The 27,459-nt window shown below is 43.8% G+C and overlaps 1 protein-coding gene across 1 annotated transcript in view; it reads right to left on the bottom strand.

The window, feature by feature from the left end:
* The window catches only part of LOC110531917 (NACHT and WD repeat domain-containing protein 2), a 92,420-nt gene that overhangs the window by 48,168 nt on the left and 16,793 nt on the right, over positions 1–27,459 (bottom strand). The window contains exon 3 of the mRNA XM_021615394.3: positions 25,331–25,419. Coding sequence (XP_021471069.2) covers positions 25,331–25,419 — 89 coding nt within the window. The remainder of the gene's footprint in view (positions 1–25,330; positions 25,420–27,459) is intronic.

Raw genomic sequence — 27,459 nt, 5'->3', positions numbered from 1 at the left:
AGTATTTCTGTTGAAACGATGTGGTTATGCAAAATCACTTGATGTTTTGAAACTAGTGAATCTAACGAGCCAATGTAAACTCAGATTTTTTTTATATAAATATGAACTTTATCAAACAAAACATGCATGTATTGTGTAACATGAAGTCCTATGAGTGTCATCTGATGAAGATAATTCAAGGTTAGTGATTAATTTTATCTTTATTTCTGGTTTTTGTGAATGCTATATTCTGCTGGAAAATGGCTGTGCTTGGTGTGGTTTGGTGGAGACCACACAATCGTTTGTAGTACTTTCGCTGAAAAGCCTATTTGAAATTGGACACTTTGGTGGGATTAACAACGAGAATAGCTTTTTAATGATATGGGACACGTATATTTTAGGAATTGTAATTATGAGATTTCTGTGGTTTGAATTTGGCGCCCTCTATTTTCACTGGTAGTTCTCATATCGATCCCGATATCGGGATTGCAGCAATAACAGGTTAAAGTGGCTAGTGATACATTTTTTTACAACAATTTCCATCATTAAAGTGGCTGGAGTTGAGTCAGTATGTTGGCAGCAGCCACTCAATGTTAGTGGTGGCTGTTTAACAGTCGGATGGCCTTGAGATAGAAGCTGTTTTTCAGTCTCTCGGTCCCTGCTTTGATGCACCTGTACTGACCTCGCCTTCTGGATGATAGCGGGGTGAACAGGCAGTGGCTCGGGTGGTTGTTGTCCTTGATGATCTGTATGGCCTTCCTGTGACATCAGGTGGTGTAGGTGTCCTGGAGGGCAGGTAGTTTGCCCCCGGTGATGCGTTGTGCAGACCTCACTACCCTCTGGAGAGCCTTACGGTTGTGGGCGGAGCAGTTGCCGTACTAGGCATTGATACAGCCTGACAGGATGCTCTCGATTGTGCATCTGTAGATGTTTGGGAGTGCTTTTGATGACAAGCCACATTTCTTCAGCCTCCTGAGGTTGAAGAGGCGCTGCTGCGCCTTCTTCACAATGCTGTCTGTGTGGGTGGACCAATTCGGTTTGTCCGTGATGTGTACGCCGAGGCACTTGAACCTTACTACCCTCTCCACTACTGTCCCATCGATGTGGATAGTGGGGTACTCCCTCTGCTGTTTCCGAAAGTCCACAATCATCTCCTTTGTTTTGTTGACATTGAGTGTGAGGTTATTTTCCTGACATCACACTCTGAGGGCCCTCACCTCCTCCCTGTAGGCCGTCTCGTCGTTGTTGGTAATCAAGCCTACCACTGTAGTGTCGTCCACAAACTTGATGATTGAGTTGGAGCATGGCCACGCAGTTGTGGGTGAACAGGGAGTACAGGCGAGGGCTCAGAACGCACCCTTGTGGTGCCCCAGTGTTGAGGATCAGCGGGGTGGAGATATTGTTACCTACCCTCACCACCTGGGGGCGGCCCGTCAGGAAGTCCAGTACCCAGTTGCACAGGGCGGGGTCAAGACCTAGGGTCTGGAACAGCAGACTGGGATAACGATTGATTGAATATGTCCTTAAACACACCAGCCAGCTGGTCTGCGCATGCTCTGAGGACGCAGCTGTGGATGCCGTCTGGGCCTGCAGCTTTGCGAGGGTTAACACCTTTAAATGTTTTACTCACCTCGGCTGCAGTGAAGGAGAGTCCACATGTTTTGGTTGCGGACCGTGTCAGTGGCACTGTATTGTCCTCAAATATATTTAGTCTGTCCGGGAGCAAGACATCCTGGTCCGTGACGGGGCTGCTTTTCTTTTTGTAATCCGTGATTGACTGTAGACCCTGCCACATACCTCTCGTGTCTGAGCCGTTGAATTGCGACTCTACTTTGTCTCTATACTGACACTTGTTTGATTGCCTTGCGGAGGGAATAGCTACACTGTTTGTATTCGGTCATGTTTCCGGTCACCTTGCCCTGGTTAAAAGCAATTGTTCGCACTTTCAGTTTCACGGGAATGCTGCCATCAACCCACGGTTTCTGGTTTGGGAATGATTTAATCGTTGCTGTAGGTATAATATCGCCAATACACTTTCTAATGAACTCGCTCACCAAATCAGCGTATTTGTCAATGTTGTTGTTGGACACAATGCGGAACATATCCCAAACCACTGTAATGATCGTTAGTGGAAGAAGGTGAGGACCAAGGTGCAGCATGGTACGTGTTCATATTTTTTAAATAGAACTGAACACTAAATACAAAACAACAAAGAGAACAACCGAAACAGCTCCGTCAGAGGTGCAAAACACACTAAACAGAAGGCAACTACCCACACCCATAGTGGGAAAACAGGCTGCCTAAGTATGGTTCTCAATCAGAGACAACGATTGCCAGCTGCATCTGATTGGGAACCATACCAGGCCAAACACATTGAAATAGAAAACATAGAACAAAAACATAGAATGCCCACCCCAACTCACGCCCTGACCAAAGTTAAACAGAGACATAGAAAAGGAACTAAAGTCAGGACGTGACAGTACCCCCCTCCCCCCAAAGGTGCAGACTCCGGCCGCAAAACCTAAACCCATAGAGGAGGGTCTGGGTGGGCATCTGTCCGTGGGTGGAGCGCACGGTGTCCCCAGTACGCGTTCTTAGCCCGGTGCGTTACATCCCAGCTCCCCGCATCTGCCGGGATAGGGTGAAGATCCAGACAGGGCGGATGGTGCCAGCCGTGCTCTCCAGACAGCCAGTACGTCTCCTCGGGCCAGGATATCCTGCATCGGCTCTGCGCACTGTGTCTCCCATCTGTCTGCACAGCCCAGTGTGCCCCGCACGTGCCGGGGTAGATTTACCATCCAGCCAGGACGGGTTGTGCAGGCCCTTAGTTCGAGACCTCCAGTGCGCCTCCATGGCCCGTTCTATCCTGTGCCTCCTCCGAGGACCAGGCTGTCTCTCCGTCTCCTCCCTCCAGATTCTCCCGTCTGTCTGGAGCCGCGAGAGCCGCCCGTCAGTCAGGAGCCGAACGTTAGTCAGGAGCCGCCAGAGCCGCCCGTCAGTCAGGAGCCGCCCGTCAGTCCAGCGCCACCAGAGCCGCCCGTCACTCCGGGACAGCCAGAGTCTGTCACGGGGGGGTACTGTCACGCCCTGACCGTAGATCGCTTTGTATGTTTCTATTTTTAGTTTGGTCATGGTGTGATGTGGGTGGGTATTCTTACTTTTTCCTTGTGTTTGGCCTGGTATGGTTCTCAATCAGAGGCAGCTGTCTATTGTTGTCTATGATTGAGAGCCATACTTAGGTAGCCTGTTTTCCCATTTTGAGTTGTGGGTGATTCTTTTCCGTTTCAGTGTTTTCACCATACGGGGACTGTTTCGGTTTTCCTTTATTATTTTGTTCGTTTGTATTCAGTGTTCAGTTTATTAAAATAAATATTAACATGGACACTTACCACGCTGCGTTTTGGTCCGATCTTGACTACTCATCATCAAACGAAGAGGAACGTTACATCGAAGCAGTCTTGAAGAGTAGAATCAGATTGGTCGGACCAGTGTTGAACAGACCTGAGCGTGGGAGCTTCCTGTTTTAGTCTCTGTCTGTAAGCTGGAAGCAACAAAATGGAGTCGTGGTCAGCTTTTCTGAAAGGAGGGCGGGGGAGGGCCTTATATGCGTCGTGGAAGTTAGAATAACAATGATCCAGGGTTTGACCAGCCCTGGTAGCACAATTGATATGCTGATAGAATTTAGGGAATCTTGTTTTCAGATTAGCCTTGTTAAAATCCCCAGCTACAATGAATGCAGCCTCAGGATATGTGGTTTCCAGTTTGCATAGAGTCAAATAAAGTTTGTTCAGGGCCATCGATGTGTCTGCTCGGGGGGTAATATATACGGCTGTGATTATAATCGAAGAGAATTCCCTTCGTAGATAATGCGGTCGACATTTGATTGTGAGGAATTCAGGTGAACAGAAGGATTGGAGTTCCTGTATGTTGTTATGATCACACCACGTCTCGGTAATCATAAGGCATACACCCCCGCCCCTCCTCTTACCAGAGAGATGCTTGTTTCTGTCGGCGCGATGCATGAAGAAACCAGCTGGCTGCACCAACTCCGATAGCGTCTCTCGAGTGAGGCATATTTCCGTGAAGCAAAGAACGATACAGTCTCTGATGTCTCTCTGGAATGCTACCCTTGCTCGGATTTCATCAACCTTGTTGTCAAGAGACTGGACATTGGCGAGTAGTATGCTAGGGAGTGGTGCGCGATGTGTCCGTCTCCGGAGCCTGACCAGCAGACCGCTTCGTTTGCCCCTTTTTCGGCGTCGTTGTTTTGGGTCGCCGGCTGGGATCCGATCCATTGTCCTGGGAAGGCAAACACAGGATCCGCTTCGGGAGAGTCATATTCCTGGTCGTAATGATGGTGAGTTGACGTTGCTCTTATATTCAGTAGTTCCTCCCAACTGTATGTAATGGAATCTAAAATTACCCGGGGTACCAATGTAAGAAATAACACGTAAAAAAACAAAAATACTGCATAGGTTCCTAGGAATGCGAAGCGAGGCGGCCATCTCTGTCAGCGCCGGAAGTCTTGGTGGAGGCCCAGTAATTAAAACTCAAATGAAGACATTAGTCATCTTGTGGCGAAATCTGCACGGAGCCTTCACCGTGCACTGCCACTTTAAGAGCGCATGAGCAGTAAGGAAGGAGGAAATAAAGAGAGCTCATTCAGCTCTTTGGGGAGGAGCTCTTTGGTGGCATGACAGTTTGATTGTGTGTGCTGTGCTGCAGAAGTTTTGTTTGTTTTCAGCGTGCCTAGTTTATAAAGTATTTAACTCAATCATCGGTGTAATCGCTCTAGGTCGTGGTTGTTTTCGTTTGGGACCGCGCCGTTATGGATTGCATGGATTAGTAGCAACATTGTTGCGAAGCTTTAACATACAAACCATCTGACAGTCAGACAGTACACCTGCACGCCTGAAGACCACAACTAAGATCTCTCTTCTTCTCTTTCTCATTTTCTCTTCCCTCTATCGTTCCAGTGCTTTACCCTGCAACAGACTCTCTATTTTTCCAATGCACTTCGCACTTCCCATTGAAGTTCATTAGAGCTGGACTATTATTGCCCTGCCAGAAGTATTTGGACATTTTAGTTAAAAGGGAGGTTGCTTGCAAGTTGTGTATTGTTATGTGAACTGTATTGAGGTGTACTAATGACATGTGGCCGAGAAGATTGTGGACATTTATAAGGCCTTTGTTGTGTCTATGAACACCCCCCACATTCATACCCTCTGCACTCCTCCACTGGACGATAATACATATTATTGCAAATCCTCTGTTGATGACTGGGTTCTTTCTTGTATGAAGTTGCTGTTAAATTGCTCTGCCATTATTAGTATTATTATTATTGTATGAGGTATTCTTGTTGGGGTTACCCCTGTGCTGTGATGTGGGTTTTATATGGTGTGTATTCTTTTTTCTCTCCACTGGCTATCTGGTAAACAGGCTACACTCTAGGCAGTCTCTTCTGCTGATGTGTGTGGGTCTGGTAGTGGTACTCTCTCTATTCTACTCTTTTCCTTTCGGCATGGTTAATACCTGCCTGGCACCCGAACAAAATTATTCTTTACCCCTCTCTAATAAATACCGCTACAATCTCTCTCACCCAGCGCCGCGGGGGAAGTCGTCACGTTAATTCCATTTCCACCCCTGACCCACATCCCCGTTGGTCTGAGCAAATAAGGGGAGGGATGGAGGGATGAGGAAGGAGGAAAAAACTGTGACACGGTCTCCAGGAATTCTAAGAGGTGTTAGAGGTGTTTTGATAGGGGATTGATACTAAGGTATGAATAATAGAAAGAATACAGTATGGAGTTCTTATTTCTTTGCCACTTTCGTTTTTCACTGTGCCTCCCGCCACTACCACTCTCTCCACTCTCTTGCATATCGCTCAATGTCTGTCTCCTTGCCATTAACCATGATTATAATAATTACATACTATACATTTAATTGTATAGTACCTTTCAGATCCCAAGGACACTTCACACAATGTAAAAGCCCCAAAAGTACATCTCCCCTGTATTTCTCTCTCCTTGCATCCCTCTCTTTCCATCCTTCCCTCACTAACTCCTCTATCCCCTCACTATATATATTTTTCTCTCTCCTCAACCCCCTCTCTCTCTCGCTCCCTCCATCATTTTCTCTGTCCATCTTTCCATCCCTCTGTCGTAGAGGAGGAGTTGTGGCTTCTTGCTTAAGAGGCAGAGGCACATTCAGTTCAGCAGCTTTCTATTGCCCAGTGCAAAATAAGCCTTTTTCTTTATTGAATGTCAGTCTACTAGACTTGAGGATTAGGCCTCCATGCTTATCAGGCAAACAATCTAATATAAAAACACCAGAATCCCTCTGAGGCAAAATAATACCAAAATCAAAAGACACAACAATAGTGTGGTGTGCATGATTAAGCATGTGATGAAAAGTATAACCCTTGCATCACAATGAGCTACTGTATAACTCATCTGCTCTGTGCGGAATGTCTCCCTGTCTCTAAATGGAACTAAACAACAAACATGCTTCCGTGTAAAAAATAGAAAAGTTAACATTTTAGTGTAGGTGTCCTTATAACACATTATAAATGGGTGGTTCGAGCCCTGAATGCTGATTGGCTGAAAGCCGTGGTATATCAGAGCGTATACCACGGGTATAACAAAACATTTATTTTTACAGCTTTAATTACGTTGGTAACCACTTTATAATAGCAATAAGGCACATCAAGGGTTTGTAATCTATTGCCAATATACCACGGCTAAGGGCTGTATCCAGGCACTCCGTATTGCATCGTGCTTTAGGAACAGCCCTTAGCCGTGGTATATTGGCCAGATCCCTTGGGCCTTATTGCTTAATTATAACATTTGTCATAAGCTGTCACAAATAGATTTACCTAGTTATGAGTAGAGGCATAAGATTCATAAAATTAGTTATAAAGGGTGACTGTTCATCTTGTTGTCATATGGTCTAATGTCAACTGTTAATAACAACTACTATTGCAGAGTCTGCATGATAACTTATGTCATATGCTATTACATGCTACATAAGACCCTAGATACCAGATGTTATAACAGGATGTCATGTAATTTAATGGAATGACGGGCATCATAACCATGTAATATGCCTTTATAGAGTGTACACATCACCTTTAGTAAAGTGAAATTCATTTGAATTGTAACAGTTATGAATGTGTTTACTCCACTGGATGAGTTGAGAGTATCACAACATTTTAACATTCCAAAGGATCTCCAAGAAACATAGGCAAATACTACATGGGCAAATAAATGCTACTACCGCACTACTATGGCTGACCCTGTAAAAACAAACACATTTCAGTGTATGTGACAATAAAAAAAATGAATGGGAGCACATGTGTTCTTAGTATTTTTATTTTGACAAGGAGACAATAAACTGCTGAACAAATTGGACCTGCTCTACACAGTCCAAACAATGTGTTTTGTTTGACAGTATACTTGACAGTATTGCCACCAGCTAGCTAATCATTCACACCCATAATAGCACAACATGAGCACGAGCAGCCGCACTGTGCCCCCATTGATATATCTAACTAGTTAGCTAGAGGACTCCCTAAAACATGCCACTTTGATACCGTTTTTCATAGCAGGTTAAGGGAGCACCTTTTGCTAACCCTAGCTCTTTTCCTAATGTTAACCATTTTTTTTAAACTTGCCACGTTAATTCTCCTAACCTGCTGAGTAGGTTCTCCCAATCTGCTATGAAAAAGTCACTTCCAGTTGTAGCTGTATCAAAATGTCATTTTTTTAGAGAATCTCAGTTAGCTAACTAACTTTTTTTAAATTATAAAGCTTACTCTGCAGCACATAACACAATACATTCTCTTTCACATACACTTTGAACGCAATTACTTTTTCTACTTAACTACATGCCGTTTAACTCATTCTAACTAGCTAACATTATTCTACATGTTATTTCCTGTTGGTTTGCCATTTGCAGATAAACTTGCTTCTGATGTGTTGTTGTGTTAGTAAATCCCACCATTCTTCTTCCAATTTTAGTGATATGATTCACTGACACAAAGCTCTCAATACCTTTTCATTGGATCTGCAAAATATCCAGTTTGTTTCATCAAATCATATTGCTGAAATATCATGGACAGTTTGCAGATCTAATGAAAAGCTTGAGTCACCGAAATGGATTGAGAGCTCTTGTGACTAGCTAGCTCTCTAGCTAGCTAGGTAGCTATGCACTGATGGGGGCACAGTGGGACTGCTCATGCTCATGTCGTGCCACTACAGATGTGAATGGCTCGCTAGATCCAAAATGTCACTACGGGCCAATTAGAGATAAACCCCTGACATGTTGGTTCACCCACAGGTGAAGTTCACCATGTTAAAGGTCCATAATGAAGAAGTGAGTGCAGGAATGACATGGTTTGACTGTATTATAATGACACTGTTTCTGAACTCAGAAGGCGGAAAAGAAAATCCTCTTGGGGTTGGTTTTGACTTCTCTGGGTGCTGAGCAGCTGAATAATTGTGTTACCGTATGAGGGCAATCGTCGCTACTGCTCTTACTTATCTTACTTTTTAGTGGAGGACAGGGGAGAGGAGAGGGCTCACCTATCTGACCTCTGTGTAGCAGCCAGGGAGGGAGACCAGGACAGTGAATGGAGATGCTGGACCAACGGCAGGAGCGGAGTGAGGGAGTAGGGATGAGTACCGTTATTTGAATATACGAATACACAAACGGACGTTAGTTTTTGAATACTTGTGTGAGCATTTTTTGCACAATAAAAATAAAAATATTAGGCCTATTTGAATTAACCTGATATTAACACTGAAAAGGCTATTTCTAAATTAACCTTTCTGGTCTCCCCATCCCGGATCCGGGATCGTGAATACAGACTCAAGCTCATTACCATAACGCAACGTTAACTATTCATGAAAATCGCAAATGAAATGAAATAAATATGCTAGCTCTCAAGCTTAGCCTTTTGTTAACAACACTGTCATCTCAGATTTTCAAAATATGCTTCTCAACCATTGCAAAACAAGCATTTGTGTAACAGTATTGATGGCTAACGTAGCATTTAGCATTAGCATTCAGCTGGCAACATTTACACAAAAAAACAGAAAAGCATTCAAATAAAATCATTTACCTTTGAAGAACTTCAGATGTTTTCAATGAGGAGACTCTCAGATAGCAAATGTTCAGTTTTTCCTGAAAGATTATTTGTTTAGGACAAATCGCTCCGTTTTCTGCGTCACGTTTAGCTATGAAAAAACCCCTGTATCCAGGATTGTGTAAATCTATCAGCAAGCTCATTAGCATAACACAACGTTAACTATTCATGAAAATCGCAAATGAAATGAAATAAATATGCCATCTCTCAAGCTTAGCCTTTTGTAAACAACACTGTCATCTCAGATTTTCAAAATATGCTTCTCAACCATAGGAAAACAATCATTTGTGTAAAAGTAGCTAGCTAGCGTTAGCATTTAGCGTTAGCCTTTAGCGTTAGCATTTAGCGTTAGCATTTAGCGTTAGCATTTAGCGTTAGCATCCAGCACGCAACATTTCAACAAAAACATAAAAGCCTTCAAATAACATCATTTACCTTTGAAGAACTTCTGATGTTTTCAATGAGGAGACTCAGTTAGATAGCAGATGCTCAGTTTTTCCAAAAAGATTCTTTGTGTATTAGAAATAGCTCCGTTTTATACATCACATTTGGCTACCAAAAAAAATCCGAAAATTCAGTCCTCAAAACGCGAACTTTTTTCCAAATTAACTCCATAATATCGACTGAAAACATGGCAAACGTTGTTTAGAATCAATCATCAAGGTGTTTTTCACATATCTCTTCATTTATACATCGTTCTTGGACACATGGTTTCTCCCTTATATCAAATGGAAAAGTACGAGCAGCTGGCAATTGCGCACCGAATTCCACGCAGGACACCAGGCGGACACTTGGAAAATGTAGTCTCTTATGGTCAATCTTCCAATGATATGCCTACAAATACGTCACAATGCTGCTAAGACCTTGGGCGAACGACAGAAAGTGTAGGCTCATTCGTTGCGCAATCACAGCCATATAAGGAGAGAATGGAAAACAGAGCTTCAGAAATTCTGCTAATTCCTGGGTGATGCATCATCTTGGTTTCGCCTGTAGAATGAGTTCTGGGGCACTTACAGACAAAATCTTTGCAGATTCTGAAACTTCAGAGTGTTTTCTTTCCAAAACTGTCAAGAATATGCATAGTCGAGCATCTTTTCGTGACAAAATATCGCGCTTAAAACGGGAACGTTTTTTATCCAAAAATGAAATAGCGCCCCTAGAGATCTAACAGGTTAAATTACATTGTTACATTAAAGGATATACCATGACATTCCAAATTGTAAATGTAATAAAACAACAAACTTTTGTTTGTAAAAAAAACTGGTAGCTGACTGGTAGCCTTCACGTGTGTGGCTTGTTGTCTATGTTAGCCAATCAAAGTGGCAAAGAGGCTCAATTTGTAGCAAGTGAAGTGAGAGTTCACTAATGTAATGCAAGATGGAATAAAATTACAGAATTTAAAGTTTAAAGAACGAGTAAGCTACAACGAGCAACCAACAGGTAAGCTACTGTTTTATCTTAATGGGGTTGGGGAGAAAGCACAGCATGTGGCCTTAATTAGCCTAGCTAGCTAGCTTCTTTAGCCTACTCCAGTCAAGACAGGCACTGTTATATGGGATGATAAATAATATTGTGGCTGCTACAAGTTAGCTAATTTTGGCTGTAGCCAAATTTCCTCAGCGTCTCTCTTTCCTTCCGTCTGCTCGCTACACACACCAACAATTTATAACCTTTTCAGGCAGCTGCAGCAATAGAGCGCCAGCTTCAACCTGCTGCAGCAGTGCTCAGGTTAAAAATAGAACTTAAAAAAAAACCACATGTATTTCGAATATCCGGATATCCGTCATAAATTAATGAAACTGTTAGAATAGTGAATTATGTCAAACCCCGATACCTAGGAGAGAGGGAGAGAGAGAGACCGAGAATGGCAGACAATATGCGTGACAATCCACATTGTTGCTGTCCTGCCAATGCTCAATTTCAGTTTTCACCCACTCTCAGAGGAGCTCAGTTGGTAAATGCTAATGAACACATGAAAAACATCTCAACTCTCCCTTCTGTCTTACACCGTTTGATACTAGAACTGTGTTTGTGTTGTGGTTTCAAAGCAATAAAATCATTTTACTTAAAGCACTCCTCAGAATAACAAACCAGGGATGCATATCAAGTCTACAACTTAGCAGGTTTGAGAAAAATGCATTGATGACGTGTTTTCTTCTTCATAAATAATTACGGAAACATAGCTTTGAGAGTGTGTTTGAAGCTGTCGCTTTATGTGGATCAACTTCACACCATGGCGTTATAGAGTGCGTAAATAGTAAAAGAAAAACTGAAATCGAGTTTCATCTCTCGTCTGTCTCTCTCCTCAGTAGCTGGTATTGTTAGACAGCTGTAGAGACGTTTGACTGACAGCCATTAAACAATATCCTGTCAACTGCAGGGGGAAAGCTGCTATTGTAATTCATCTTTGGTGGTGATGGGTGTGTGTGTGTTTGATGGGTGTGTCTATGACTGAGTTTAGCTCAGAGAATGGCAGCCATGTTTTGCCAACCATAATAAAGTATTTACTTTCTCACTGGTACCCCATTATCAAAACAGTTCTTTACTGTAATAGTTATTTTACTGTATCAAAATTGTGTCAAATCACAATGAAGTGTTGCACAGAAGGACTATCTCTATATAGCATGAACTCAATTGTGATGACTTAGAAAGACAAATGACTTTCCAGACTAGTGAGAAAGGACTGCCATTTCTCAGATATAAATATACAGTATACTGAGCCGAATCACGCACACATGCGTGCACGTACACACACAGTCACAAATTATAATCTTATCAATTTCCTAGTATCAAAATCTCCAAAATGGTCCACAACAGCATCTCCAAATAACCACATCCACCGTCTACTTTAAACAGCCACACAAGATCCTGCATGATGGTGACTCACTCATAGTCTCCGAGGCACTCCACATATCATATCAGCTGTAACCATGGCAGGCCCATGACTCACCAGCCAGGCATATGGCCACCCAAAAATCACTGCAGCTTGATTCCATGCAATGGCAGAGTAGCATACTACCATAGTAGTGCCCCCTCTGGTTTGGAGAGCAATTTTAATGGATCTTGTTACTATACTTCCAAATCACCAATTTCCGAGGTCGCTCGGCCCGACAAAGCAAAACATGTCGGATATCAAAGCGAAAAGCTTGACAAATCCTCCAAGAAAAATCTGACAATTCTGATCGACTTCACTCCAAGGGCTCTCCTGGATCTGTTTAGCAAATATCTTTCGATAAAATATATCCTCACAGCAGCACACCAGCCATTTGCATTGCAAATGATACCAGATCTGTAAAAGCCACAGGGTTTTTCTTTATTTGTACTATTTTCTACATTGTAGAATAATAGCGAAGACATCAACACTATGAAATAACACATATGGAATCATGTAGTAACCAAAAAAGTGTTGAACAAATCAAATAATATTTGCCTTGATGACAGCTTTGCACACTTTCGGCATTCTCTCATACATCTTCATGAGGTAGTGGTACCTGGTGTTACGTTCCCCAGTTTCTGTGTTGTGGTTTGTGTATTTGTATGTATGTGTTTCAGGATGGCTTCCTGAATTCCCCCAAGCAGGTGATTGGTCGGCCCCATTGTCACGACGTCCACCGAACGTGGCTCCTCTCCCTGTTCGGGTGGTGCTTGGCGGTCGACGTCGCCGGTCTACTAGCTGCCACCGATCCTTTTTCCTTTTCATTTCGTTATGTCTGTCTTGTGTTTCACCTGTGTTCTATTTGGGTAATTAGGGGGGTATTTAAATCTTGCCATTTCCTCTGGGTTTTGTGCTGGATTGTTTTGTTTGCTGTCATTCAGTTTTGGGTTGCGTTTTTGCGGTTCTGTTGAACAGGTGTTTTTTCCCCCCGGACGGTGTCTGGGTGGTTGAGGCTACTGTTGTAGTCCTGTTTTTCCTGTAATTTGGACCTTGTTAATTAAAAGCCCTTTTCGAAACTTGCTTTCTCCTGCGCCTGACTCCACACCCACATCTCCCACATCTCCCCCCCTGTCCCTGTCCCTGGAGGAGCGTGTTCTCCAGCATTCAGCTGTACTACACAATTTGGGGACGGCCATGGATCAGGTGATGGCGACAATGGAGAGATGGGAGAGGAGCGGCCTCCGTACCCCGTCTTCAGCCACTCTCCAGCCTGCACCACCACCTTCTCCGGCGGCGTCCGGCCCCAGCGGGATTTGGCTCGCACTCCCGAGGGAGTACAATGGGATGGCTGCCGGGTGCAAGGGGTTCCTGCTCCAGCTGGAGCTTTACGTGGTGACTGTTCGCCCGACTCCCTCGGGAGAGGAGAGTGTCAGCGTCCTTGTCTCCTGCCTTTCGGGTAAAGCCATGAAATGGGCCAACGCGGTCTGGGAGGGCCCAGACTCGGCGAAGGACCATTACCCAGAGTGACTTAGATGAACGGCTGTTTCATCTAAAGGCAGGAGACGAGGAACGCACAGGATTTCACGCTGTAGTTCCGGACCCTGGCTGCCGGCGCGGGGTGGAATGACAGGGCCCTGATGGATCAATATAGGTCTAGCCTGCGGGAGGACGTCCGCCGGGAGCTAGCCTGTCGAGACACCACCCTCACTCTGGACCAGCTAATTGACATGTCCATCAGGCTGGACAACGGGCATCCAGATCGGGTCCTGTTTGTTCCAGTTCCCAGCGCTCCTGCTCCGACACCCATGGAGTTAGGGGGTGTTGGTGCTAGGGCAACTGGAGGAGGAGCCTCCTCCTGCAACAGTTGTGTTCGGTGAGGACACACTGCTGATCGGTGCTGGAGGAGCTCGTCTGGGAGTAGAGAGGGCAGGCAGAGCACGGCTCGAACACCTCAGAGCCGTCTGTTGGTCATATGTATGTGTTGATTTCCTTTCCTGAGTTTTCCCCTCATTCCCAGTATAAGGCGCTAGTAGATTAAGGCGCAGCGGGGAGTTTTATGGACCGCGGTTTCACGCTTAGGTTAGGGATTCCCTTGGTTCAGATGGACCAACCCTTACCCGTGCACACCCTACATAGTTGGTTATTAGGGTCAGGGCTGATCAGGGAGGCCACGATTCCACTGGACATGATGACGCAGGGGTTCATGAGGAGCAGATTAGTCTCTTCCTCATTGATTCTCCTGCGTTTCCAGTGGTGCTGGAAATTCCCTGGTTGGCTTATCACAATCATAACATTTCGTGGAAACAGGAGGCTCTTAAGGGGTGGTCAGGTAGGTGCGTGGGAGTTTCCATCGTTGCGACGACGGTGGAGAGTCCAGACCAAGTCTCCACCGTGCGCATCCCCCCGAATATGCCGATTTGGCAATCGCCTTCTGTAAAAAGAGGGCGACCAAATTACCACCTCATCGACGAGGGGATTGTGCGATAAACCTCCAGGTGAATGCCACACTTCCCAGGAGTCATGTGTATCCCCTGTCAGAGGAGGAGACGGTGGCTATGGAGACAAATACCATTGAATCTCTGGGACAGGGGTACATTCGGCCCTCCACGTCACCTGCCTCCTCAAGTTTATTTTTTGTGAAGGAGGGAGATCTGCGTCCGTGCATTGACTATAGAGGTCTAAATTCCATCACAGTTGGGTTCAGTTACCCGCTACCTATCATCGCCACAGCGGTGGAGTCATTCCACGGAGCACGCTTCTTCACAAAACTGGATCTCAGGAGCACGTATAACTTGGTGCGAATCCGGGAGGGAGATGAGTGGAAGACCGCGTTTAGTACCACATCTGGCCAGTACCTTGTCATGCCGTATGGGTTGAAAAATGCTCCAGCCGTTTTCCAATCCTTTGTTGACGAGAATCTCAGGGACCTGCACGGGCAGGGTGTGGTGGTTTATATCGATGACATACTGATCTATTCCGCCACATGCGCCGTGCTTGTGTCTCTTGTGCGCAAGGTACTTGGGCGACTGTTGGAGCATGACCTGTACGTCAAGGCCGAGAAATGTGTGTTATCCAAACAAGCTGTCTCTTTCCTGGGGTATCGCATTTCCACATCTGGGATGGTGATGGAGTGTGACCGCATTGCGGCCGTGTGTAATTGGCCGACTCCGACCACGGTAAAGGAGGTGCAGCGGTTTTTAGGGTTTGCCAATTACTACCGGAGATTTATCCGGGGCTTTGGGCAGGTGGCTGCTCCCATTACCTCACTGCTGAAGGGGGGGCCGGTGCGTTTGCGGTGGTCGGCGGAGGTGGACAGAGCTTTTGGTCATCTGAAGGCGTTGTTTACCGATGCTCCCGTATTGGCACATCCGGACCCCTCATTGGCATTCATAGTGGAGGTGGACGCGTCCGAGGCTGGTGTTGAAGCCGTGCTATCACAGCGCTCGGGCATGCCTGCGAAGCTTCGCCCCTGTGCTTTCTTTTCGAGGAAGCTTAGTCCGGCGGAACAACTGTGGAGGCCCTGTTTACACACGTCTTCCGGCACTACGTGGTGCCTGAGGACATAGTTTCTGATCGGGGTCCCCAGTTCACTTCCCGGGTTTGGAGGGCGTTCATGGAGCGTCTGGGGGTCTCGATCAGCCAGACCTCTGGTTTTCACCACGAGAGTAATGGGCAGGTGGAGAGAGTGAACCAGGATGTGGGCAGGTTTCTGCTGCCGTATTGCCAGGACCGGCCCAAAGAGTGGGCAAGGTTCGTCTCATGGGCCGAGATGGCCCAGAATTCACTTCCCCACTCCTCCACGGACCTGTCGCCGTTTCTGTGCGTGTTGGGAAATCAGCCGGTCCTGGTCCCGTGGCATCAGTGTCAGACCGAAGCTCCTGCGGTGGAGGATTGGGTGCGCGCTCAAAGGAGACTTGGAGAGCCGTCCAGGAATGCCTGAAACGGGCCGGTGGGCGACAGAAGGTGAGCGCTGACCGCCACCGTAGTGAGGCCACCGTGTTCGCACAGTGGGACAGGGTCTGGCTCTTGACCCCAAACCTGCCCCTCCGCCTGCCCTGCCAGAAGCTGGGCACGCGGTTTGTGGGGCCATTTAACAAAGAGTTGCAGTCTGTTTTGAAATGGGTGGGCAGTAATAAACTGGTCCTGGACATCTGTAAAACTAAGAGCATTGTATTTGGTATGAATCATTCCCTAAATTCTAGACCTCAGCTGAATCTGGTAAGGCATGGTGTGGCTGTTGAACAAGTTGAGGAGACTAAATGACTTGGTGTTACCTTAGATTGTAAACTGTCATGATCAAAACATATAGATTCAATGGTTGTAAAGATGGGGAGAGGTCTGTCTGTAATAAAGATTTACTCTGCTTTTTTGACACCACACTCCAAAAAGCAAGACCTGCAGGCTCCAGTTTGATCTTATCTTGATTATTGTCCAGTCATATGGTCAAGTGCTGCAAAGAAATACCTAGTTAAGCTGCAGCTGCTCCAGAACGGAGTGGCACATCTTGCTCTTCATTGTAATCAGAGGGCTGATTTTAATATTATTCCTAAGTCTCTCTTGGCTAAGAGTTGAGGAAAGACTGACTGTCACTTCTTGTTTTTATAAGAAACAATGTTGGCAATTCCTAATTGTTTGCATAGTCAACTTACACACAGCACTGACAGATGTACTCATCCCAACAGACATGCCACCGGGGGTCTTTTCACAGTCCCCAGGTCCAGAAGAAATTCAAGGAAACGTACAGTATTATACATGCTTCTACACCTGCATTGCTTGCTGTTTGTGGTTTTAGGCTGGGTTTCTGTACAGCACTTTTGAGATATCACCTGATGTAAGAAGAAATACATTTGATTTGATATACAGAGTCATGTGCATGGAACTCCCTCTCCTCCACGTGACCTACATTTTGTGTGTATGTACTTACGTGTGTGTAACTGATATGCACATACAGTACATGTTCATGTTTTTAAATGTATGTAAATTGTGAAGTCTTTTCTCTGCAATGTATTTTCTGTTATATGTCAGACTAGTAAGACTAGCTGTCGCCATTGGCATCGGCTAATGGGAATTTTAATAAATCAAAAACCAAATAACTTAAAGCACTGAAGCGAGAGAGAGAAGAAAAAAAAGTGGTGGTAGTTACTCAAGACCGGAAGTATCTCAATCCCTCCATCTGTTCCACGAATTGGTTTGTAAATTAGACTAACAAAAAGCTTCACAACAATGTTGCTAATACTCCATGAGAGCCATGCTTAAGGTTGTTGTCCTGTTGGAAGGTGAACCTTCGCCCCCCGCCTGAGGTGGTGGGCACTCTGGAGCAGGTTTTCATCAAGGATCTCTCTGTACTTTGCTGCGTTCATCTTTCCCTCGATCCTGAATATTCTCCCAGTCCCTGCCGCTGAAAAACATCAGCACAGCATGATGCTGCCACCATCATGCTTCACCATGAGGATGGTGCCAGGTTTCCTCCAGACGTGCCACTTGGCATTCAGGCCAAGATTTCAATCTTGGTTTCATCAGACCAGAGAATCTTGGTTTCATCAGACCAGAGAATCATGGTTTCATCAGACCATTTCTCATGGTCTGAGAGTCTTTTGTACCTTTTACTGAGTGGTTTCCGCTTGACCACTCAACCTTAAAGGACTGATTGGAGGAGTGCTGCAGAAATGGTTGTCCTTCTAGAAGATTCTTCCATAGGGTTCTTGGTCACCTCCCTGACTAAGGCCCTTCTCCCCTGATTGCTCAGCTTTGCCGGGCGGCCAGCTCTAGGAAGAGTCTTGGTGGTTCCACACTTCTTCCATTTAAGAATGATGGAGTCCACTGTGTTCTTGGGGACCTTCAATGCAGCAGAAATATTGTGGCACCCTTCCACAGATCTGTGCCTTGACACAATCCTGTCTCGGAGCTCTACGGACAATTCCTTCAACCTCATGGCTTGGTTTTTGCTCTGACATGCACTGTCAACTGTGGGACCTTACATAGGTTTGTAATGCAACAAAATGTGGAACAAGTCAAGAGGTCTGAGTACTTTCCGAAGGCACTGTATAGAAACATATCAATTATGTAGTAAAATAGACAAATCATGCACAAAGTAGCCTACACAATCGCAAAGCACGTGAAATATATCCACATGCCCGCCACAGACATAGCCTAGTTTAAGCAGAATATCATCTACAAGCAGCAAGAGTGTTCAGCTCTCAACTGGAAAGACATTGGTAGCCGGTAGGGTAGGAAATATGTTTTTTTCAACTGGTTGTTGAAACCAGTAAATGCTAACTAAGGAAACAATGGGTATGCAAACAGGTATTGAAACAAGTATTGTCGGTAGGGTAGGCTATTTGTGATTCGCAATTGTCATCATGCGCTGATAGGCCCATCCAATCAGATTGATGTGGTTTAAGCATTGTTGTGGACATAGACAATCACTTGTCTTTTTTTCTATAAAAAAAAGTGAGGAGAGATACATGAAACGAGGGGTTAATACGATAGTAAGGGGGAGCAGTAACCATAAACACACCTCGTTTATTCTCCTCAGGACTTTAAAAACCTCTTAAAGATAGGGCTGACTACTGCCCCCTTTGGAGGAATTGCGTGCCCATAGTAAACTGAAAAAAAATCTGTCAAAAATTGCTAATATATGCATATAATAATTATTATTGGATAGAAAACACTCTAAAGCTTACAAAACCGTTGGAATTATGTCTGTAAGTATAGCAGAACTCACAGGGCAGGCATTCTTCCAAACTAGTTTTGTGGTCATGAAAGTTGGAGCAACTTTGACGTCATCGCCCCCACCCTTCCCAACCAGTTATGGATCTGGGGACTTTCTATGTCTTCCACTAGATGTCCTCATTCAGTAGAGCGTTTAATCGTTCAAATCCCGCGAGAATTGGCCCTATGGGAGTGAATTGAGTGAGTGCCGCGAGAAAATACCTGTGCGTTAGGGCTCGAATTGGTCCCAGCCATTCCTTTGTTCCAGCACTCCGGAGAAGGACAAACAATGACCGGTTGAATATACATTTGTTTTGTATGTTTATAACATCCTAAAGCTTGGTTCTGCACTTAGTTTGACCTGTTTAGTCGACATATAATATGTAATTTTGAAGTTTTGATGCGCAACTTTTCCGGACCAGAGGACATTTTGGGTGCATTTCAGCTGATGTTATTAGCAGTAGCTAATACAAAGACGCAAGACTTGAAACCAAACGATGTTTTGGGTAAGTATGAACCCTTCCAGTACATTCTGAACGAAGACCATCAAAGGTAAGGGAATATTTATGCTGAAATTGTGTGTTTCTGTTGACTCCAACATAGCGGAGAAATATAGCTTATACAGTGCCTTGCGAAAGTATTCGGCCCCCTTGAACTTTGCGACCTTTTGCCACATTTCAGGCTTCAAACATAAAGATATAAAACTGTATTTTTTTGTGAAGAATCAACAACAAGTGGGACACAATCATGAAGTGGAACGACATTTATTGGATATTTCAAACTTTTTTAACAAATCAAAAACTGAAAAATTGGGCGTGCAAAATTATTCAGCCCCCTTAAGTTAATACTTTGTAGTGCCACCTTTTGCTGCGATTACAGCTGTAAGTCGCTTGGGGTATGTCTCTATCAGTTTTGCACATCGAGAGACTGACATTTTTTCCCATTCCTCCTTGCAAAACAGCTCGAGCTCAGTGAGGTTGGATGGAGAGCATTTGTGAACAGCAGTTTTCAGTTCTTTCCACAGATTCTCGATTGGATTCAGGTCTGGACTTTGACTTGGCCATTCTAACACCTGGATATGTTTATTTTTGAACCATTCCATTGTAGATTTTGCTTTATGTTTTCGATCATTGTCTTGTTGGAAGACAAATCTCCGTCCCAGTCTCAGGTCTTTTGCAGACTCCATCAGGTTTTCCTCCAGTATGGTCCTGTATTTGGCTCCATCCAGCTTCCCATCAATTTTAACCATCTTCCCTGTCCCTGCTGAAGAAAAGCAGGCCCAAACCATGATGCTGCCACCACCATGTTTGACAGTGGGGATGGTGTGTTGGCTGTGTTGCTTTTACGCCAAACATACCGTTTTGCATTGTTGCCAAAAAGTTCAATTTTGGTTTCATCTGACCAGAGCACCTTCTTCCACATGTTTGGTGTGTCTCCCATGTGGCTTGTGGCAAACTTTAAACGACACTTTTTATGGATATCTTTAAGAAATGGCTTTCTTCTTGCCACTCTTCCATAAAGGCCAGATTTGTGCAATATACGACTGATTGTTGTCCTATGGACAGAGTCTCCCACCTCAGCTGTAGATCTCTGCAGTTCATCCAGAGTGATCATGGGCCTCTTGGCTGCATCTCTGATCAGTCTTCTCCTTGTATGAGCTGAAAGTGGGACGGCCAGGTCTTGGTAGATTTGCAGTGGTCTGATACTCCTTCCATTTCAATATTATCGCTTGCACAGTGCTCCTTGGGATGTTTAAAGCTTGGGAAATCTTTTTGTATCCAAATCCGGCTTTAAACTTCTTCACAACAGTATCTCGGACCTGCCTGGTGTGTTCCTTGTTCTTCATGATGCTCTCTGCGCTTTTAACGGACCTCTGAGACTATCACAGTGCATGTGCATTTATACGGAGACTTGATTACACACAGGTGGATTGTATTTATCATCATTAGTCATTTAGGTCAACATTGGATCATTCAGAGATCCTCACTGAACTTCTGGAGAGAGTTTGCTGCACTGAAAGTAAAAGGGCTGAATAATTTTGCATGCCCAATTTTTCAGTTTTTGATTTGTTAAAAAAGTTTGAAATATCCAATAAATGTCGTTCCACTTCATGATTGTGTCCCACTTGTTGTTGATTCTTCACAAAAAAATACAGTTTTATATCTTTATGTTTGAAGCCTGAAATGTGGCAAAAGGTCGCAAAGTTCAAGGGGGCCGAATACTTTCGCAAGGCACTGTATCTGAGCGCCGTCTCAGAATATTGAATAGTGAACGATTTATGTAACGTTAAAAATAAATGTAACAAAGCGATTGCATTAAGAAGCAGTGTATCTTTCTAACTATATGTAGAACATGTATATTTAGTCAAAGTTTATGATGTCTATTTACGTTATCTTGCGGCGCTACTGATATTTTCTGCGGACATTTTTGAGTATTTTCTGAACATGAATTCAATGTAAATGGACATTTATGGATATAAATGGCATATTATTGAAAAAAAAGTACTGTGTAACATGTCCTATTACTGTCATCTGATGAAGATTTTCAAAAGGTTAGTGAATGATTTATTTTTTAATCCTGCTTTTATAATTGTATATTTTCTGGGACAAAATGGCTGGGACAAGTCTTCGTTTCGGTGGTGGTCTAATATAAATATGTGGTGTGTTTTCGCCGTAAAACATTTAAAAAATCTGACATGCTGGGTAGATGAACAAGGTGTTTATCTTTCATTTGAGCTATTGGACTTGTTAATGTGTGGAGGTTAAATATTTCTAAGAATATTTTTGCGTTCCATGCGCCACCGTTCCAGCTGAACGTGGGAGGGGATGTTCCCAAAAGGGATCACTAACTCCTCATCAGGTTATTAACCTGTTAGAGCTCTAGGGGCGCTATTTCATTTTTGGATAAAAAACGTTCCCGTTTTAAGCGCGATATTTTGTCACGAAAAGATGCTCGACTATGCATATTCTTGACAGTTTTGGAAAGAAAACACTCTGAAGTTTCAGAATCTGCAAAGATTTTGTCTGTAAGTGCCCCAGAACTCATTCTACAGGCGAAACCAAGATGATGCATCACCCAGGAATTAGCAGAATTTCTGAAGCTCTGTTTTCCATTCTCTCCTTATATGGCTGTGATTGCGCAACGAATGAGCCTACACTTTCTGACGTTCGCCCAAGGTCTTAGCAGCATTGTGACGTATTTGTAGGCATATCATTGGAAGATTGACCATAAGAGACTACATTTTCCAAGTGTCCGCCTGGTGTCCTGCGTCGAATTCGGTGCGCAATTGCCAGCTGCTTCTACTTTACCATTTGATTCAGGGGAGAAAGCATGTGTCCAAGAACGATGTATCAATGAAGAGATATGTGAAAAACACCTTGATGATTGATTCTAAACAACGTTTGCCATGTTTTCAGTCGATATTATGGAGTTAATTTGGAAAAAAGTTCGCGTTTTGAGGACTGAATTTTCAGATTTTTTTTGGTAGCCAAATGTGATGTATAAAACGGAGCTATTTCTAATACACAAGGAATCTTTTTGGAAAAACTGAGCATCTGCTATCTAACTGAGAGTATCCTCATTGAAAACATCAGAAGTTCTTCAAAGGTAAATGATTTTATTTGAAGGCTTTTATGTTTTTGTTAATGTTGCGTGCTGGATGCTAACGCTAATGCTAACGCTAAATGCTAACGCGAAATGCTAACGCTAGCTAGCTACTTTTACACAAATGATTGTTTTCCTATGGTTGAGAAGCATATTTTGAAAATCTGAGATGACAGTGTTGTTTACAAAAGGCTAAGCTTGAGAGATGGCATATTTATTTCATTTCATTTGCGATTTTCATAAATAGTTAACGTTGTGTTATGCTAATGAGCTTGCTGATAGATTTACACAATCCTGGATACAGGGGTTTTTTCATAGCTAAACGTGACGCAGAAAACGGAGCGATTTGTCCTAAACAAATAATCTTTCAGGAAAAACTGAACATTTGCTATCTGAGAGTCTCCTCATTGAAAACATCTGAAGTTCTTCAAAGGTAAATTATTTTATTTGAATGCTTTTCTGTTTTTTTGTGTAAATGTTGCCAGCTGAATGCTAATGCTAAATGCTACGTTAGCCATCAATACTGTTACACAAATGCTTGTTTTGCAATGGTTGAGAAGCATATTTTGAAAATCTGAGATGACAGTGTTGTTAACAAAAGGCTAAGCTTGAGAGCTAGCATATTTATTTCATTTCATTTGCGATTTTCATGAATAGTTAACGTTGCGTTATGGTAATGAGCTTGAGTCTGTATTCACGATCCCGGATCCGGGATGGGGAGATCAGAAAGGTTAAGCTTTTCAATGACTTCATTATCTGTGGTTGCTGAGGCAAATGTATGGTTTAATCATCAGCATACATGGACATACAGTTTTTTAATTCCTCATCAATCCATGGAGCCTTAACAGTTCTAACAGCAATTTCATAAATGTATCAAGTGCAGCATCTGGATGCTGCAAGTGCAGCATCTGGATGCTCCATATTAATAGTTTGTATGATCTCTTATACATTATTTTAGGCCCAGCTATTGGAACTTTCCTGGATATAGCCACTATATTGTGATCACTACATCCAATGGGTATGGATACAGCTTTAGAAGAAAGTTATATAAACTCAGCAAAAAAATAAACTTCCTCTCATTGGCAACTGCGTTTATTTTCAGCAAACCTAACATGTGTAAATATTTGTATAAACATAACAAGATTCAACAACTGAGACATAAACTGAACAAGTTCCACAGAAATGTGACTAACAGAAATGGAATAATGTGTCCCTGAACAAAGGGGCGGAGTCAAAATCAAAAGTAACAGTCAGTATCTGGTGTGGACACTAGCTGCATTAAGTACTGCAGTGCCTCTCCTCCTCATGGACTGCACCAGATTTACCAGTTCTTGCTGTGAGATGGTGGAATAGTGGGGTAACAAGGCACCTGCAAGTTCCCCGACATTTCTGGGGGGAATGGCCCTAGCCCTCACCCTCCGATCAAACAGGACCCAGCCTTACTCAATGAGATTGACATCCGTCCTCTTCCCTGGTCATGGCAGAACTCTGATATTCCTGTCTTGCAGGAAATCACACACAGAACGAGCAGTATGGCTGGTGGCATTGTCATGCTGGAGGGTCATGTCAGGATAAGCCTGCAGGAAGGGTACCACATGAGGGAGGAGGATGTCTTCCCTGTAATGCACAGCGTGGAGATTACCTGCAATGACAACAAGCTCAGTCCGATGATGCTGTGACACATCACCTCAGACCATGACGGACACTCCAACTCCAAATCGATCCCGCTCCAGAGTACAGGCCTTGGTGTAACGCTCATTCCTTCGACGATAAACGTGAATCTGACCACCACCCCTGGTGAGACAAAACCCACGACTTGTCAGTGAAGAGCACTTTTTGCCAGTCCTGTCTGGTCCAGCAACGGTTGGTTTGTGGCCATAGGTGACGTTGTTGCCGGTGAGGAACTGCCTTACATCAGGCCTACAAGCCCTCAGTCCAGCCTCTCTCATCCTTTTGCGGACAGTCTAAAAACTGATGGAGGGATTGTATGTTCCTGGTGTAACTAGGGCAGTTGTTGTGGCCATCCTGTACCTGTCCTACAGGCGTGATGTTCGGATGTACCGATCCTGTGCAGGTGTTACACGCCACTGCGAGGACGATCAGCTGTCTGTCCTGTCTCCCTGTAGCGCTGTCTTAGGCGTCTCACAGTATGGACATTGCATTTTTTTGCCCTGGCCACATCTGCAGTCCTCATGCCTCCTTGCAGCATGCCTAAGGCACGTTCACACAGATGAGCAAGGACCCTGGGCATCTTTCTTTAGGTGTTTTTCAGAGTCAGAAAGGACACTAAAGAGGCCTAAATTTTCATAACTGTGACCTTCATTGCCTATCGTCTGTAAGCTGTTAGTGTCTTAACGACCATTCCACAGGTGCATGTTCATTAATTGTTTATGGTTCATCGAACAAGCATGGGAAACAGTGTTTAAACCCTTTACAATGAAGATCTGTGAAGTTATTTCGATTTTTACGAATTATCTTTGAAAGACAGGGTCCTGAAAAATAGACGATTCAATTTTTGCTGAGTTTAGTATTAGTAAATATTTTATCAATACATGTGGATGATCTTGTTCATGTAGTGTTTGTAAACACAGGTAGGTTGATTAATAACCTGAACCAGATTAACTTGTGAACTATTTAACTATCTACATCGACCCTTTTTGCACTAACTTTTTTTGACCCGTTATTTACTCTGCTGCTACTGTTATTATCTGTCACTTTATTCCTAGCTATATGTGCAAAGCTACCCCTTCAAATTGACTCTATATAGCCAAGTTATCGTTACTCATTGTGTATTTATTATTATTATTATTATTATGTGTTTTACTTTTCTGATATTTCTCTATTTTCTTTCTCTCTGCATTGTTGGGAAAGGCCCGCAAGTAAGCATTTCACTGTTAGTTGTATTTGAAATCATTTGAAACCTCTGATCAATATTGGAAACTTTTGGGGGATATGTTAAAAACAACTTTCTTGCATTGCAAGACTGCAAAAGAGAAAGATTGTAAATGTTGTATTACCTGGAACTCAATCCCATAGTTCTCTCTGCAGAAGTCTCGTAGTTTGGGATATACATGCTCTTTCAGTGCATTCCTCTCTGCTTCTGTGTCTGGAAACAAAATGACAAAGTGAACACATTGATTTGTATAAAGATTCATTGATACCATTATAACAGACTTCCAAATATGGGCAACATGGTCCTCTTTAGCTTAGTTGGTAGAGTATGGTGCTTGCAACGCCAGGAAGTGGGTTATATTCCTGGGACCATCCATTTAAAAAAAATGCATGACTGTAAGTTGTTTTGGATAGAAGCGTCTTCTAAAAGGCTATTATTATGTTATAATGGAGGGCATAATTTGAGAAGGGTTGACAATGGCAGTGCTAACAGATTAGGTTAATGGGGTTGTTATAGGATATTACATGTCATGGCATAGTTAGGGTCTGTGGGGTGTCTCAGACTAGTGAGGGCCTATGGGTCATTGTTCTGTCCTACTTTAATTCCTTTCCTCCTTCCTTTGGGCTTTCTCTCCTTTCCACTGCCCTCCCTTGGGTTACAATAATTGGAGAGGACAGGGACCATCCCCCACAACTCCAGGGGGATAGGTCTGATGGACAGACAGTTCAAAACAGAACATGCCCAGGAGAGCCACAGTCCCTTTGATGATGGAACACATCATCAAAATAAATGTGTCACACTCAAATGTGTCCCCCACTCAAGACTGTGTCATGCTACAAAACTAGGGCACAATTTTTAGGGTTAGATAATTTTGTTTGCATTTGGATGACACAGGCTTCTTTTCTTGTTATTCATCTCTTCCTTGCTTGGCCCAGCTGAACTGTATGGTAAACCACAGCTCTAACCAGAAATGATGAGGTTATGCATGTTGACGTCAGCAGGGCACAGAGATGCATGTGTAAAGTGTGTATGGCAGAGCAGAAGCGCCTGTTATCTCGGCGACACACACACGCACACACACACACACAGTATCTCTTTAATTCCATGCCACAGCTCTTACTGACAGCTACTCCTCTCACTCTGCCATCATTTCCAAGAAAGAGAGAGAGAGCGATGATGCCGACAGATATGCTAGCTCTGCTTCTAGCTTCTAAGAAACTTTGCAGTATTTTTTTGTGTGTTATTTCTTACATTATTAGCACAGAAAATGTTTTGTGTTATTACATACAGCCGGAAAGAACCTTTGGATATCAGAGTGGTCGTAATTCAACAGCATTGCGACCAGCAATACGACTTTCCCGAATTGGATCCTTTGTTCCATTCAGCCAGCTGGGTTCTCAGTACATTGTGCAGACAGGAATAATGAACTCTCCGGCAAGAAGAAAGGAGGGGGTGTTTGTTTCATGATTAACTACTCAAGGTATGATTGTGATAACATACAGAAGTCCTTTTGTTCACCCAACCTAGAATACCTAACAAAGCAAATGCCGATGTATTACCTCCCAAGAGAATTGTTTTCGGTTATACTCACAGCCATGTATATTCCCCCTCAAGCCGATGACGATGGCCCTCAAAGAACTACACTGGACTTTATGCAAACTGGAAACCACATACCCTGAGGCCTAATTTATTGTAGCTGGGAATTTTAACAATGCAAATCTGAGGAAACGGTACCGAAGTTCTACCAACATAGACTGTAGTACTCGTGCCGGGAAAACATTAGACCACTGCTACTCAACTTTTCTAAATGGCTACAAGGCCCTCGCCCCGCCCCCCCTTCTGAAAATCTGATCACGACGCCATTTTGCTCCTCCCTTCCTATAGGCAGGCTCTCAAACAGGAAGTACACGTGCTAAGGTCTATTCAATGCTGGACTGACCAATTGGAATCCATGCTTCAAGATTGTTTTGATCACACGGAATTGTATATCTTCTGGGTAGCCTCTGAGAATAACATTGACGAATACACGGATATGGTGACTGAGTTCATCAGGAAACGTATAGGAGATGTTGTTCCCACTGTGACTATTAAAACCTACCCAAACCAGAAACCGTGGATAGATGGCAGCATTTGTGCAAAACTTGAAAGCGCGAACCACCGCATTTAACCATGTCAACGTGACTGGGAATATGGCCAAATACAAATAGTTTAGTTAATCCCTCTGTAAGGCAATCAAACAGGTCAAACTTCAGT

Source organism: Oncorhynchus mykiss, chromosome 9 (genome assembly GCF_057628025.1).
Source record: "Oncorhynchus mykiss isolate SJ-2025 chromosome 9, ASM5762802v1, whole genome shotgun sequence".
In the NCBI taxonomy this organism is placed as follows: Eukaryota; Metazoa; Chordata; class Actinopteri; order Salmoniformes; family Salmonidae; genus Oncorhynchus; species Oncorhynchus mykiss.
This window is presented reverse-complemented; position numbering and strand designations above follow the sequence as displayed.